This window comes from Colobus angolensis, unplaced genomic scaffold (genome assembly GCF_000951035.1).
Source record: "Colobus angolensis palliatus isolate OR3802 unplaced genomic scaffold, Cang.pa_1.0 Scaffold230, whole genome shotgun sequence".
NCBI classification, from domain to species: domain Eukaryota; kingdom Metazoa; phylum Chordata; class Mammalia; order Primates; family Cercopithecidae; genus Colobus; species Colobus angolensis.
The window spans coordinates 4,809,303-4,825,396 of record NW_012115489.1 but is presented as its reverse complement, the minus strand read 5'-3'; the positions used below and the strand labels follow the sequence as shown (position 1 = coordinate 4,825,396).

General features: G+C 35.8%; 1 protein-coding gene across 1 annotated transcript in view; it reads left to right on the top strand.

Moving 5' to 3' along the window:
- The window catches only part of C9 (complement component 9), a 91,247-nt gene extending 77,350 nt beyond the window's left edge, over positions 1-13,897 (top strand). The window contains exons 10-11 of the mRNA XM_011944402.1: positions 9,205-9,433; positions 12,944-13,897. Coding sequence (XP_011799792.1) covers positions 9,205-9,433; positions 12,944-12,978 — 264 coding nt within the window. The 3' untranslated portion in view covers positions 12,979-13,897. The remainder of the gene's footprint in view (positions 1-9,204; positions 9,434-12,943) is intronic.
- The last annotated feature ends 2,197 nt before the right edge of the window (positions 13,898-16,094 follow it).

Below are 16,094 nucleotides of genomic sequence, written 5' to 3'. Positions count from 1 at the left end.
TTGAACCAGCCTTGCATCCCAGGGATGAAGCCCACTTGACCATGGTGGATAAGCTTTTTGATGTGCTGCTGGATTCGGTTTGCCAGTATTTTATTGAGGTTTTTTGCATCCATGTTCATCAGTGATATTGGTCTAAAATTCTCTTTTTTGTTGTGTCTCTGCCAGGTTTTGGTATCAGGATGATGTTGTCTTCATAAAATGAGTTAGGGAGGATTCCCTCTTTTTCTGTTGTTCGGAATAGTTTCAGAAGGAATGATACCAGCTCCTCCTTGTACCTCCGGTAGAATTTGGCTGTAAATCAGTCTGGTCCTGAACTTTTTTTTTTGATAGGTAGGCTATTAATTATTGCCTCAATTTCAGGGTCTGTTATTGGTCTACTCAGGGATTCAACTTCTTCCTGGTTTAGTCTTGGGGAGTGTATGTGTCCAGGAATTTATCCATTTCTTCTAGGTTTTCTAGTTTATTTGCTTAGAGATGTTTATAGTATTCTCTGATGGTAGTTTGTATTTCTGTGGGGTCGGTGGTGATATCCCCTTTTTCATTTTTTATTGCATTGATTTGATTCTTCTCTTTTTTCTTCCTTATTAGTCTTGCTAGTAGTCTATCAATTTTGTTGATCTTTTCAAAAAACCAGCCCCTGGATTCATTGATTTTTTTGGAGGGTTTTTTTGTGTCTCTGTCTCCTTCAGTTCTGCTCTGATCTTAGTTATTTCTTGCCTTCTGCTAGGTTTTGAACATGTTTGCTCTTGCTTCTCTAGTTCTTTTAATTGTGATGTTAGGGTGTCAATGTTAGATCTTTCCTGCTTTCTCTTTTGGGCATTTAGTGCTATAAATTTCCCTCTACACACTTCTTTAAATTCATTCCAGAGATTCTGTTATGTTGTATTGTTTTTCTCATTGGTTTCAAAGAACATCTTTATTTTTGCCTTCATTTCATTATGTACCCAGTAGTCATTCAGGAGCAGGTCGTTCAGTTTTCATGTGGTTGAGCAGTTTTGATTGAGTTTCTTAATCCTGAGTTCTAGTTTGATTGCACTGTGTTCTGAGAGACAATTTGTTATAATTTCTGTTCTTTTACATTTGCTGAGGAGTGCTTTACTTCCAACTATGTGGTCAATTTTGGAATAAGTGTGATGTGGTGCTGAGAAGCATGTATATTCTGTTGATTTGGGGTGGAGAGTTCTGTAGATGTATATTAGGTCCGCCTGGTGCAGGGTTGAGTTCAATTCCTGGATATCCATGTTAACTTTCTGTCTCGTTGATCTGTCTAATGTTGACAGTGGGGTATTAAAATCTCCCATTATTATTGTGTGGGAGTCTATTTCTCTTTGTAAGTCTCTAAGGACTTACTTTATGAATCTGGGTGCTCCTGTATTGGGTGCATATATATTTAGGACAGTTAGCTCTTCCTGATGAATTGATCCCTTTACCATTATGTAATGGCCTTCTTTGTCTCTTTTGATCTTTGTTGTTTTAAAATCTGTTTTATCAGAGACTAGGATTGCAACCCTATCATTTTTTGTTTTCCATTTGCTTGGTAGATCTTCCTCCATCCCTTTATTTTGAGCCTATGTGTATCTCTGCATGTGAGACGGGTCTCCTGAATACAGCAAACTGATGGGTCTTGACTCTTTATCCAGTTTGCCAGTCTGTGTCTTTTAATTGAAGCATTTAGCTCATTTACATTTAAGGTTAATATTGTTATGTGTGAACTTGATCCTGTCATGATGATGTTAGCCAGTTATTTTGCTCGTTAGTTGGTGCAGTTTCTTCCTAGCATTAATGGTCTTTACATCTTGGCATGCTTTTGCAGTGACTGGTACCGGTTGCTCCTTTCCATGTTTAGTGCTTCCTTCAGGAACTCTTGTAGGGCAGGCCTGGTGGTGACAAAATCTCTCAGCATTTGCTTTTCTGTAAAGGATTTTATTTCTCCTTCACTTATGAAACTTAGTTTGGCTGGATATGAAATTCTCGGTTGAAAATTCTTTTCTTTAAGAATGTTGAATATTGGCCCCCACTCTCTTCTGGCTTGTAGAGTTTCTGCCGAGAGATCTGCTGTTAGTCTGATGGGCTTCCCTTTGTGGGTAACCTGACCTTTCTCTCTGTCTGCCCTTAACATTTTTTCCTTCATTTCAACTTTGGTGAATCTGGCAATTATGTGTCTTGGAGTTGCTCTTCTCGAGGAGTATCTTTGTGTGTGTTCTCTGTATTTCCTGAATTTGAATGCTGACCTGCCTTGCTAGGTTGGGGAAGTTCTCCTGGATAATATCCTGCAGTGTTTTCCAACTTGGTTCCATTCTCCCCAGGTACACCAATCAGACGTAGATTTGGTCTTTTCACATAGTCCCATATTTCTTGGAGGCTTTGTTCGTTTCTTTTTGCTCTTTTTTTCTCTAAACTCTTCTCACTTCATTTCATTCATTTGATCTTCAATCACTGACATGCTTTTTTCCAGTTGATCGAGTCAGTTACTGAAGCTTGTGCATTTGTCATGTAGTTCTCGTGTCATGGTTTTCAGCTCTATCAGATCATTTAAAGACTTCTCTACATTGGTTATTCTAGTTAGCCATTCGTCAAATCTTTTTTCAAGGTTTTTAGCTTCTTTGCGATGGGTTTGAACTTCCTCCTTTAGCTCAGAGAAGTTTGATTGTCTGAAGCCTTCTTCTCTCAACTCGTCAAAGTCATTCTCCATCCAGCTTTGTTTTGTTGTTGGCTAGGAGCTGTGTTCCTTTGGAGGAGGAGAGGTGCTCTGATTTTTAGAATTTTCACCTTTTCTGCACTGCTGTTTCCCCATCTTTCTGGTTTTATCTACCTTTGGTCTTTGAAGATGGCGACATACAGATGGGGTTTTGGTGTGGATGTCCTTTCTGTTTGTTAGTTTTCCTTCTAACAGTCAGGACCCTCAGTTGCAGGTCTGTTGGAGTTTGCTCGAGTTCCACTCCAGACCCCATTTGCTGGGTATCAGCAGCGGATGCTGCAGAAGAGTGAATATTGCTGAACAGCAAATGTTGCCATCTGATCATTCCTCTGGAAGCTTCACCTCAGGGGTATACCCAGCTGTGTGAGGTGTGAAGTGTCAGTCTGCCCCTAGTGGGGATTGTCTCCCAGTTAGGCTACTTGGGGGTCAGGGACCCAGTTGAGCAGGCGTTCTGTCTGTTCTCAGATCTCAAACTCTGTGCTGGGAGAACCAATACTCTCTTCAAAGCTGTCAGACAGGGACATTTAAGTCTGCAGAGGTTTCTGCTGCCTTTTGTTTGCTATGCCCTGTCCCCAGAGATGGAGGCAGGCAGGCCTCCTTGAGCTGCAGTGGGCTCCACCCAGTTTGAGCTTCCTTGCCACTTTATTTACCTACTGAAGCCTCAACAATGGTGGGCGCCCCTCCCCCAGCCTCGCTGCCACCTTGCAGTTAGATCTCATACTGCTGTGCTAGCCATGAGGGAGGCTCTGTGGGCGTGGGACCCTCTGAGCCAGGCATGGGATATAATCTCCTGGTGTGCCATTTGCTATGACCCATGGTAAAGCGCAGTATTAGGGTGGCAGTGACCCAGTTTTCCAGGTGTTGTGTGTCACGGTTTCCCTTGGCTAGGAAAGGGAATTCCCTTCCCTATTGCACTTCCTGGGTGAGGTGATGCCTCGCCCTGCTTTGGCTCTCACTTGGTGGGCTGCACCTGCTGTCTTACACCCACTGTCCAACATGCCCCAGTGAGATGAACCCGGTACCTCAGTTGGAACTGGAGAAATCACCCATCTTCTGTGTTGCTCATGTTCGGAGCTGGAGGCTAGAGCTGTTCCTATTTGGCCATCTTGGACTAGCTCCACTGTCTTTCTTTAAAAATAAAAACTTTTAATCAACCTTTTGTTTCATTAATCCTTTGTATTTGTTTTCAGTCTCAATTTTGTTTATTTCTGCTCTGATCATTATTATCTCTTTCCTTCTACTATTTTGGGGCTTGGTTTGTTCTTGCTTTTCTAGCTCCTTGAAATGTATCATTAAAGTGTTTATTTGAAAACTTTCTAGATGTTTGAAGTAGACATTGATTTCTGTAAACTTCCCTCCCACCTTTTCTGTGTATCATCAGTTTTGGTATGTTCTGTTTCTATTTTTACTTATTTCAAGAAATTTAAAGTATTTCCTTCTTAATCTCTTAATTGATATAATGGTCATTCAGGAGCACGTTGTTTAATTTCCATGTATTCGTACAGTTTCCAAAGTTTCCCTGATTATTCACTTCTGGTTTTATTCCATGTGGTCTGAGAAGGTATTTAATATAATTTCAATTTACACAATTTTTTTGAGACTTCTTATGTTTTCTAACATATGATTAATCTTGGAAAATGTTCCACATGCTGATAAAAAGAATATGTACTCTGCAGCTCTTGGGCAAATGTTCTGTAAATGGCTATTAAGTTCATTTGGTCTATGGTGCAGTTTAAATCCTGTGTTCTTTGTTGATTTTTCTGTTTAGATAATCTCTCCAATGCTGACAGTAAAATGTTGAAGTACCCAGATATTATTTTATTGTTTCACTTTAGATCTAATATTTGCTTTATGTATCTGGATGCTCCAGTGTTGGGTGTGTATATATTTAAAATTATTATATTTTCTTGCTGAATTGATCCCTTTATTATTATATAACATTATCCTTTTTCTCCTTTTTACAGTTTTTGACTTGCAGTCTGCTTTGTCTGATATAAGCATAGCTACTCTTGCTTGCTTTTGGTTTACCTTTGCATGAAATATCTTTTTCCATCCTTCACATTCCATCTGTGTATGTCTTTACAGGTGAAGTGAGTTTCTCATAGGGAACATATAGTTGGCTATTATTTCTTTTGTCCATTTAGCCTATCTATATCTCCTAAATGGGGTATTTAATTTATTTACCTTTAAGGTTATTATTGATAGGTGAGAACTTATCCCTGTCTTTTTATTGATTGCTTTCTGGTTATTTTGAATATCTTTTGTTTCTTTTTTTCTTGCTCATTGTTTATTTTTGCAGTTGAATGGCTTTCTCTAGCAATCTGGACATGTGAGACCCCCTGGGCTTCCAACCACCACAGATGCCTTTCTGCTTCCCCCTGATCTCCAGCACTCTCCCTTTAACATTTCAGTTAAATCTTGTTTATTCATTACATTGTGCCTTTCTTGTCCTGACTATTCTTTTTTATTCAGTATGTTATATGATTCCATTTTATTTTCAGTATTGGCATATTACTCATGTCTCTTTTAAAAAATATTTTTTACTCTGTTAACATATGATTCACAATGTACATCCTTAATTTATCATAGTCTGCCTTCAAATGATATTATGCTTCCTTATGTGTAGTGTAAAACAAATACAACACTATATTCCCAAATCCTCCCTCCCATTTTTAATGCTATTTTCATCATATTGTATAATGAGTTTACAGTGTATGTATCTTTTACATACTTTTAAAAATTTTTACATACAGTATAAACTCATACGACAATACAACAACATTTGCTGTAGATAATGTATTGTTAGAACAATTAAAACTAGAAAGGTATATTTTGCCTTCATTTTAGTTATACTCAGAGCTCATGATTACCTTATGTAGGTTCAAATTTCAGTTCTTTGTGGTAATTCTTCTACCTGAAAAATTTCCTTTGGCATTTCTTTTAGTGCACGTCTGCTACTATCAAATTCTCTTGGCCTTTGCGTGTCTGAAAAAAAAATATTTTTTTCAAAGACATTTCATTATGTATTAAATTCTAGGTTTACAGTTTGTGTGGGGTTTGGTTTTTTTTGTTTGGTTGTTTGTTTTGTCTTTTTGTCTTTCAGTACTTAAAGCTATTACCCCTTTGTCTTCTGGCTTGCATAGTTTTTAGATAGGCAGTATGCTGTAACTCTTATCTTTGACCTTCTGCTTGTAGTGTTTCCTTTCATTGTCATTGCCTTAAATATTTCCTTTTAATCTTTGGTTTTACACAGTGTGAATGAGATGTGTTTGGATGTTTATTTTTTATTCTGCTTGAAGTTCCCTAAATTTCTGGAGTCTATGATTTGATTATTTAATTACTTTTGAAAAATTCTTGGTCATTATGTCTTCAAATATTTCCTCTGCCACAATCACATTCTCATTCTCTCCCCCTGTCAACCCCTTCTTCTAACCTTTTCACTTTTTTCGAGGATTCCAGTAATGCAGTACTAGGCTCTTTCATATTGCCCCATACTCTTGGATGCTCATTTCTGGGTTCCCTCCCTTCAACTCTTTCATCTCTTTGTACTTTAATTTGGCTAATTTCTACCAATCTTTTATCAAGCTTACTGATTCTTTCTATGAAATCTACTGACAAACTCATCAAAGATATTTTCATCTCTTTTACCATGCTTTTTATTTTTTACATTTCCATTTGACTCTTTATAATATTATTGATTGTATCTAGTAAAGTCAAATTCAGTCTACTTTCAAAATACTCAGACCTTTTACTAAACTGTTTTTAAGATGTTCTCCACTGTCTTTTTTTTTTTTAAGTAATTTTTCTCTGATAATACCTAAGTGCAAAATAATTTTTAACTTTAGTTTTTATTCATAAGATATATTGTTGTTTTTCACCAGGTCTGGAATATTCTCAGTCATCAGCTTTTCAAATATTGCTTCTTATTTATTCTGTCCTTTGTTCTCCTTCGGGGACTCAAAATACATGGATCTTTTCCCTTCCTACACTATCACTTGTATTTCCCGCCCTCTTTCTGTATATCCCATCCTTTTGTCTCTCCATGCTTTATTGTCAATATTTTCTTCTTACCTATATTGCAATTCATTAAATTGCTTCAGTTTTATCACATTTGCTGTTTAATTCATTAATTTGTGTTCTAATATTTGTTTCTTTCTTTCAAATCTATTTTTAATAACTTCCAGTTCTTTGCTAAAATTTTCAGTCTTGTCTCTTATCTCTCTGTTTATGCAAACAGTTGGTTTAAAGTCTGATAATTGTTTGAAGTCTGATAGCACAAACATTGGCAGCCACCATAGCTGTTTCTATTTTCCATTATTTCCATTGGTCTCATTCGTGTTGTCTTATTTCCTTGTATGCCTAGTTATTTTTACTGTGGGCTAAATATTGTACTTAAAATTGTTATAGGAGTAGCCTGATGCCTGGGATAATTTTGTATATTCATATATTCTTCCAAGCATATGTATTTATGTTTGAAAAGCTTCTAGGATCCCCACTAATGATCCAAGATTATTTTAATCCAAACTGGGCTACAGTTTCTGCCAGAGCTATCCTACTTCCACTTCCCTCTTAGTCCACAAATCAAGGGATAGCATGTCTACCTTGGTTGACCTGAATTCCAGTGTTTTCTCCTCAGCCCAGTAATGTATTCCTCTACCTCCTAGTCCCTCTACTACCTCTTGCTGAGTTAGGAAATGTGTCAAGAGGACTAGTAGCCCTAGAATACTGGGCCCAACTCTTGGATTTCCACCTCCTCCCAGATCTCAGCTCTGTGATTTTTTATTTTCTTGTTAGTTCTCCAGAGTCTTTTAGCAGTTTTTTTAAAAAAATGTTTGGTTTTATTTTGTTTAGCTTTTCTCATTGTCCTTAGGGAAAAGATGAGAAAGATGAGTCCACATTATTTAATCCATCAATCCATCATTACTCTTTTGCAGGAATTTGTGGGGTTTTGGTGTTGTTGTTTGTTTCTTTGTTTTTCTTTTTGGCTCTGGGCTCTCTAGATTTTTATTTCTTTTAAGTTTTGTGGTCTCTTGTTTTAAAGTGCTCTGCCACCAAAGTGCCTCTATTTCTAACAGTTTATTCACTCAAACAGCTCTTGCTAGTTACTCAATTGAATTTGCTTAAATTAAGTGAACATATAAATTTCCCTGTATATGTTATACTATCTCCATTATAAGAACTTTTTAATTTTTTTCTATGATCATCAAGATGCACAATAGATCTTCTGAACTTACTGCTTCTATCTAACTAAAATTTTGTATCTTTGGAACAACATCTTCCCAACTTCCTCCTCTTTAAAAACTTTCAAAATTCTTTACTATATGCCTGGAATAGTCTTCTCTCTGCCTTGACACCTTCAAGTCTCAGCTCAATATTTATTGACAAAGCTTTCCAAACTTCCTTGATTTCAGTATAGCAACTGTATATCTTACTGCAGGAATTTAAGTGTGCCAAATAAATAATTTTACTTCATTTTCTTCACATCTAATTTAATTTGATTTTAATTTGATTTTAACATGTTTTTCCATGTTGCTAGAAAATTTACCTTTCATTTATTTGTTGGATGGGACTCAGGAAATTTTTTCCCTGTTGTTTAAATTGGTACAAGAATCCTGACACTTCTGTCTGGGAAATGGAGATATAATTTACATGTGTCTTTAGTTCATCGTAGTCACCTTAATAACCTTATTGTTCAGGCTCACATGTTCACTAGAAGTCAAATATTTCCAATCCCTCCATGCCAGGCTTGCAAATAGAAATCACTGACGAGACTGGATTCCTGATATTTCATATGCAGCTTCTTTAAGGCACCCCACAGGTCCTGTTATCTCCCCAAATAGCTGCTAAATATCTAGCTATGGTTTCCTGTTATTTGAGGTATGTACTAACTTCTATCCCCTTTCCATTCTGGATGAATCTCTTTCCTTGGTGACATTCTTCTATATTCTTTCCCCAGCAAAAATTTCTCAATGAATTTAGACTTTTAGAGAGAGAGAGAAAAAAAAAAAAAAAACAAGAAAGAAATAAGAAAAAGGCTGCCTTCAGGGTCATTCTGGACTTGGCCTTGCACACAACCCACCTCTTAGGCAAGAGATAGCAAGCATCTGGTTACCTTCTGGAAGAGAAGGAGTAAGGCAGCAAAAGCAATTCACAAAATAATATGTCAATAAATTATCAAGCCAGAAGTTTAAGTCCCTCAGTTGTTCATTTTTAAAGCACACATAATACCTGTATTTTTGTAGCACCTATCACAGTTTCTATTTGAAATTTATGCATCATTATTTTATTAATATCAGTGTCCTTAACTCCATAATATGACCTCCCTGATAGCAGACATCTTGACTAGTTTTGATTATTTAAAAGCTAATATCACATCTGGCAATAATATACATTCAATAAGCCTTTGTTGAATTAATGAATCAGTGAATGAATAATTATGTAAAGTGTATTCTACAAGCTCTCTCCATTAAAAAGGACCTAAAGTTAAATGTTTTGCTTCCTTTCAGCTGTCTCCTATATATAATCTGGTTCCAGTGAAAATGAAAAATGCACATCTAAAGAAACAAAACTTGGAAAGAGCCATTGAAGACTATATCAATGAATTTAGTGTAAGAAAATGCCACTCATGCCAAAATGGAGGTACAGCAATTCTAATGGATGGAAAGTGTTTGTGTACCTGCCCATTCAAATTTGAGGGAATTGCCTGTGAAATCAGTAAACAAAAAATTTCTGAAGGTGAGGACAATTTATTTGATGTGGTTAAAGACAAAAATATGTACTTTGGGGTTATTTAATTTGAAAACTAGCTCTTGGATTAATTTGTACTAAATCTCTAGATTATTTATATAAACAGAGGATAAAGATTGAGTGAATAGTGAAAATGGGTAAATCAGCCTTTATGTGTCATTTAACATATTCTACTTGTATATATTAAAATAGAATTATAAATAAATAAATTATAATTATTGTATTACTCTTTAATTATAAAAATATTCTTATGTAAGGTTTACAGAAATATAACAAGCATCCAGGTATTCACTATCTAGAATTGATGAATGTTAATACATATATATCATATATACTTTATATAAATGTATATATTATATACTGTGCATATATATGCGTTTATGTGTAAAGACATAGACATATATACTTCAAAACCTTTTTTAAGAAGCAACAATAATACATCCAATTAATTACTTTGTACCACATCCCCACCTCCCCCAAGAAATTCTATTGCCTTTTCTCTCTTCTATTGCTCAGATACAATCATTTTCACTAAGTTTGTATGTATCTTTCCAGTTCATATTTTTGTGCTTGTACTAAATAGGTACAAATGAAAAATATGTGATATTGTTTTGTATGTTTTTAAATTTTATATAAATGATATTCACTAGATTTTTATTTTGCATTTTTAACTGTACTGGTGTTTTTAAAAACTGAGATCCTGTATTGTATTTTAAAGTTAATTCTAAGGAAACATATTATTTTACTTTTAAAAATATTTGTATTATGAATGTAAAGGGTATATGCGAAGGTTTGTTACAAGGATATATTGCATAACGGTAAGCTTTGGGCCTCTGGTGTACCTATCACCCAAATAGTGAACATTGTACCCAATAGGTAATTTTTCAACCCTCATCCACCTCCCATCCTCACCAGTTTTGGAGTCCCCACTGTTTATTATTTCCTTCTTATGTCCATACATACCCATTGTTTAGCTCCCACTTATAAGCGAGAACATGTGGTATTTGATTTTCTATTTCTGGGTTATTTCACTTAGGGTAATGACCTCCTACTCCGTCCACGTTGCTCTAAAAGACATGATTTCATTCTCTTTTATGGATGAATAATATTCTGTGGTGCATATGTACCACATTTTCTTTATCCAATCATCCATTGATGGATATGAAAGTTGATTCTATGACTTTGCTGTTGTAAATAGTGCGGCAGTAAACATATGTGTGCAGGTGTCTTTTTCATATAAAGATTTATTTTCCTCTGGGTAGATACCCAGTAGTGGGACTGTTGAGTTGACTGGTAGTCCTATTTTTAATTTTTTGAGAAATCATCTCTATTCTCTTACCATATACAAAAATTAACTTGAGATAGATTAAAGACTTACATGTAAGATCTGAAACTATAAAAATCCTAGAGGAAAATCTAGGAAAAACTCTTCTGGACATTGGCCTAGACAAATAATTTATAACTAAGACCTCAAAAGCAAATGCAATAAAAATAATAATAGACAAATAGGACTCAATTAAACTATTTTACTTCTTACAAGTAAACATGACTTTAGCCATGTTTCTAATACTAAGAGTTTAGGCTTAGTCTTTCATTCTGGTAGAATTATTCAGACTCCTAATATATAAGTGAGATCTTAGTCCAAGTGTTAATATCACAAGGTTAGCTAGTAAGATCAACTTTCTATGGCAATCATTGTTTGAACAAATACAGTTTCCTGCAACAAAATTCCAAAACAATTATGTAGCTTCCTAAAGCAAAGATTCACAGCCTCGTTTATCATTCAACCATACTTTCATCTCTTGCAATACAAATTTTTAATATTTTAAGAATTGTTTACACTTCTTAGCAAATGGCTTAGAAACTCGATGTGGTGACAAAATATGTAAGTTAGAATTTATTTTAAATTTTAGAATAATTGACTTATAAATGTATGCTAACTCTGTCTCTCATTTGTCTAAAGTCTCATCTAGTGTTTGCATTCCAAAGAAACATTCTTACTCTCCAAAAATGTATACTACTTGGTATTTGGAACTTCTATTTTCTACCTATTTCTCTCTAGGTAGAATATTCTGCTGATTTCTCTGTGATTTCTTTAGTTCTATCTTCTAATTTTCCAATTCTTTTATTCAACTATATATAGTCTATCCATTTGCTGACCTATTGAGATTATTTTAAAATTATTTTTCCAAAATTTTGATTTGGTTATTTTTCAACTTTCTTTTGTCTTGTTTTTTCTCTTGTCTAGTTTACTGGATTATTTTCCTACCTTTATGTCTTTCAACATGTTAAATATATCTTCATGGAATTCTTTCAAATTGTTCCAGTATATATAGTTTCTGCAGTGCAATTCTCTGCTAAATCTACCAATTCATTCTCATGGCACATTATTCATTCTTCAGTACTTAGTGATTTTTTATTACAGGTTTAGTTTTTGGTGGGAATTATTTCCTGTGGAAACCCTATCTTCCCCGGATAATGAATGTGTTCCTAGGGTTAGTTTGTTTCTTAGGAGGTCCCATCATTTTCATCAGACTTGCACTAGATTTTTATGTAAGTTTCTTGGTTCAGGTTCCATATGTTGTATTTCATAGATAACGAATATCAAGGTCCCTTCCCCAATATATAAAATTATCTTAGATCACTAGGCATTGTTTGGTTGACGTTTCAAACCTGACCCAGGATGGCCCACCAGCTTCTTGCTGAGACATTAGACATTTTCTTGCTGAATTTTTCCTTAAGGTAGATCTTCCAAGCATCCATTTTGACATAGAAAGTTCTAGTTTCCAATTTATACTAGCCTACTCCCATGATGAGATTGAAAACCATAATACATCATCTTTCTTTTTCTATACCATTTACTTAGCCTGGAATGCTTCCAACTTTCTCTCCCTCAACTAACCGAACCTCCTTCTCCCTTATTCCTTGTGTGTGTTTCTACTCCTAGACCAATGGTTCTCAACCAGGTTGGTCATTGGATTCATCTGGTTCACTTCCTTAAAGGAAAAAAAAAAAAAGAAACAAAACAAAGTGGATGTCTATCCTAAGCCAATTAAACAGAAGTAGCTATGGTAGATCCTACCTGGGCATGGGTTTTTTGTTTTCTGAATTAAAAAAAAAAAAATCTACTGGTTATTCTAATCTTTAGCCAGGGTTAAAAACCTCTATTCTGAACCCAGGCCAATTTGCATATCTTTGATGAGACCTTTTCCAATTTCTCCAGGAATCAGTTCTCTGTCTCCAGGAATCAGTTCTCCCTGAGAACTTTCCCTCTGTTTTTCCAGCGCTAATCACATTGACTCTCTGTATACAAGATAAATAGCCCTTTCTAGTATGAGAATGTGCCTTATGCCTTAAACCACATTCTATTCCCAGCACCTAGACAGTATGGCACAATGTGGTGCAACAGGATAAGAAGGTGAAAAAGTGGATGGGTGGATGGACCAAGAGTAAAATCCTATTGATGATGAAGATTTGATACTCGTTTGTTTTCTCTAGGATTGCCAGCCCTAGACTTCCCCCACGAAAAATAGAACTGTTGGCTTCTCTGAGCTCCAGTGGAAGAAAAGAACACTAGGACCTTCAGATCCTACCCTTGAAGATAATCTTAGCTGCCAAATAAATAGCAACATGCTTCATGAAAATCCTACCAACCTCTGAAGTCTCCTCTCTTAGGTCTATAATTTTTAAAAAAATTTTTCTTTCTTAAACTCCTATGATGTTTCCATGTTTTATTCCCTAATGAGGGGTCAACAGTGAAAAATGCCAGAACTGCTTTCTCCCACAGACAATGCCAATCTCTTCTAAAAAAACCAAATTAAATCAAAACAGAATGTTGGTTTAAAAAACGCAAAGTAATTGTCAAACTGCTTTGTATGGTTAACATATTCTGCCACGTCCATGACCACACGTCTGTACCATGCAATTTAACTCTTATTTACATTGTTATGTTTGGTTTGGTTATTTGCTTAGGTGTGCATACATTCATTCAGCAAATACTGAACACCAGCCACCTGCACAGCAGTTGCTTTTACTAGTCTTAACTCTACCATTTTTATCTATGTGTTCAAGAGGGAAAATGTGTTATATTTGTAACCAAAAACTACTAGTTTACCAGAGACTAGAAGGGTAGTGGGGAAGGGAGATAAAGAGGAGATGGTTAATACAAAAATCCAGTTAGATGAAAGGAATAAGATATACAGTGTTCAGCAGCACAATAGAGTGACTATAAACTATTAGCTTAAATTATGTGAAATTGCCTCTATTTGATCATATTTTACAAGAAAAAAACATCAATTTTATATAGTCCAACTTAATACCTAGGCTTATGAGTTGTATAAGGTAAGGTTACCTACCTGAGAAGCTGATTAACATTGGTTGTACAATGTTATCCATTAGAGAACATGGTACTTAGGGTCTGAGACCTTTTGAAAAGGTCTGAAAACTCTTTAAGAAAAGGAAAGAAAGAAAGAAAAGAGGAAAAACATATCAAAATAAAAAAATGCAAAATCAAATTTAATAAATGCTTAGACATCAGCATGTGTCATGTTAACTTTATTGTTACTATTAATACATATTTCACACTTTTATAAATAAATTATATTACTTTTTCTCACTTGGCAGAAATTCTCAAGAATGCATTTGATTGCTGGGAGATAATAGTAACTGAATTACCTACATGCAAATAATAATAAATAAAGCAAAGTTTTTAAAAATAATTTTCAAAATTATTTTTAAATAGCAAATAAAAAGATTACTGGATGTGGGATATATTTTCATATGTTAGGTATGATATGGAGATCATGCTGATAAATGTACCCTGAACATTTGCCTGACCCTTAAGAGTCTTGCATTTGCCCTGGGAGCTCCAGAGAAGTCCTGTACCCTGCCCTTCAAAACACTGTGTGAATTAGAGAGGAGTAAGATTTGTTAAATGTATATAAATACTGAACTCTGTTCTTGAACAAGCCACTATTGAGAGAGTTTTTGATGGAGAGCATCTGGCTTAAGGCTGTTATTAGAGCAACACCTGAGAATTCCTTCCACCCTTAGGAATTACGAATGCCAAACAATAAAAAAGCTGAGCCTTGACCAGACCCCCCTAGGGCTAGCTTAATGATTTATCAGAGTCCTTTCTAGGGTAATGAATAGCAGGAACAGCCCAGGTTCACACCTGATGGAGAGTCCTCCAACTTCTTGCCAAAGGTGGTATAGCTGATGATAGAGCATCTCCAGCAGGGAGCACCATTGAGACACCAGAAACTGCTCAGCAGTAATCAACACAGAGCAGAAAGTCTCCAGGCTTCAACTAAGGGAGAATCTCTAGAAACCGGGAAAGATGAGGACCTACTAGGCCTAGCATGGGTCATCGTGGACTGTTGTTTGGAGAGAGCAGATGTAGCTTAGTTGCCCACATGGAGTGCATTATAGGTGCCCCCTACCCTACATGCTCTCTGAGGGGGTGCACCACCAATTCAAGGAAAGGGACAGGTGAAGACAACAGCCCTGTGAAGTCCAGGACAGAAAGTTGAATCATTATACTAAATCACTATCAAAAAAAGTTAGAGAAGTGGGATGGGTATTTATGTTCACTAGGGCCTGATGGATAAATGAAGCTCAGAGTCTTGCTACATTATTACACTTTTCCCTTTTTATACTCAAAATTCACTTATGCATTCTACTGATCACAGAGTAGACAGTCAACATACACCTGTTGTCTAACGTTTGATGTGTGAGTCACAGCATTCTCACCCTGGCTTTATACTATTGTCTCCCCTGCAAGGCCTTTTGATGGTTTTATGGGACCCAGCAATAGCGTCTCCTAAATTCATCTCCCAATATTTACTTATGAAAACAGCCCCAAATGGTAGATGATATGGTCTGGCTCTGTGTTGCCACCTAAATCTCATGTCAAATTGTAATCCCCATGTGCGAAGGAGAGACCTGGTAAGAGGTGATTGGATCATAGGGGCAGTTTCCCCCGTGCTTTCCTTGTGATAGGTGAGTCAGTTCTCACAAGAACTGATCACAGGCCAGTTTGGTTTTCTTCCTTAATGAAACAATTTGTATACACACACACATAATTCACAGGACAGTCAAATATCTGTCCTATGACAGATATTTGGCCCCCACCCTTTGCTCTTCCACCCCCAACTCATGCCCATTACCTACCATTACGCTAAGAGCAGCAAAACGGCCCAAGAAAAGGGGAAGGCATGGCTACTTAACAATGAGCAAGTTACTAAACCCCTAAGCCCTAAAATATGCTCAAGGATAATCATATCTCTTTCATAGAATTGTTAGGTTGATTTACTGAGATCATTTATGCTGTAACCCAATGGAAATGCAATAAATAGTAATAATGGCTATTACTATTATTAGAACGCAGGACTATTAGTCAAAAATCTTCAAAGCGTAACTCTAACATTTGTGATATTAGATACATCAGTGTGTTTTCCAACTTTTTTGGCCTAATCCTCTGTTGGGACAAAAACTGGGAATGAAGAAAGGAAGGAAGGAAAGGCAGAGACAGAGACAGAGAGAAGAAAGCAAAAGGAAAGAAAGAAGAAAGAAAATAAAAGAAAAAAGAAAGAAAGAAAGAAAGAAAGAAAGAAAGAAAGAAAGAAAGAAAGAAAGAAAGAAAGGAAGG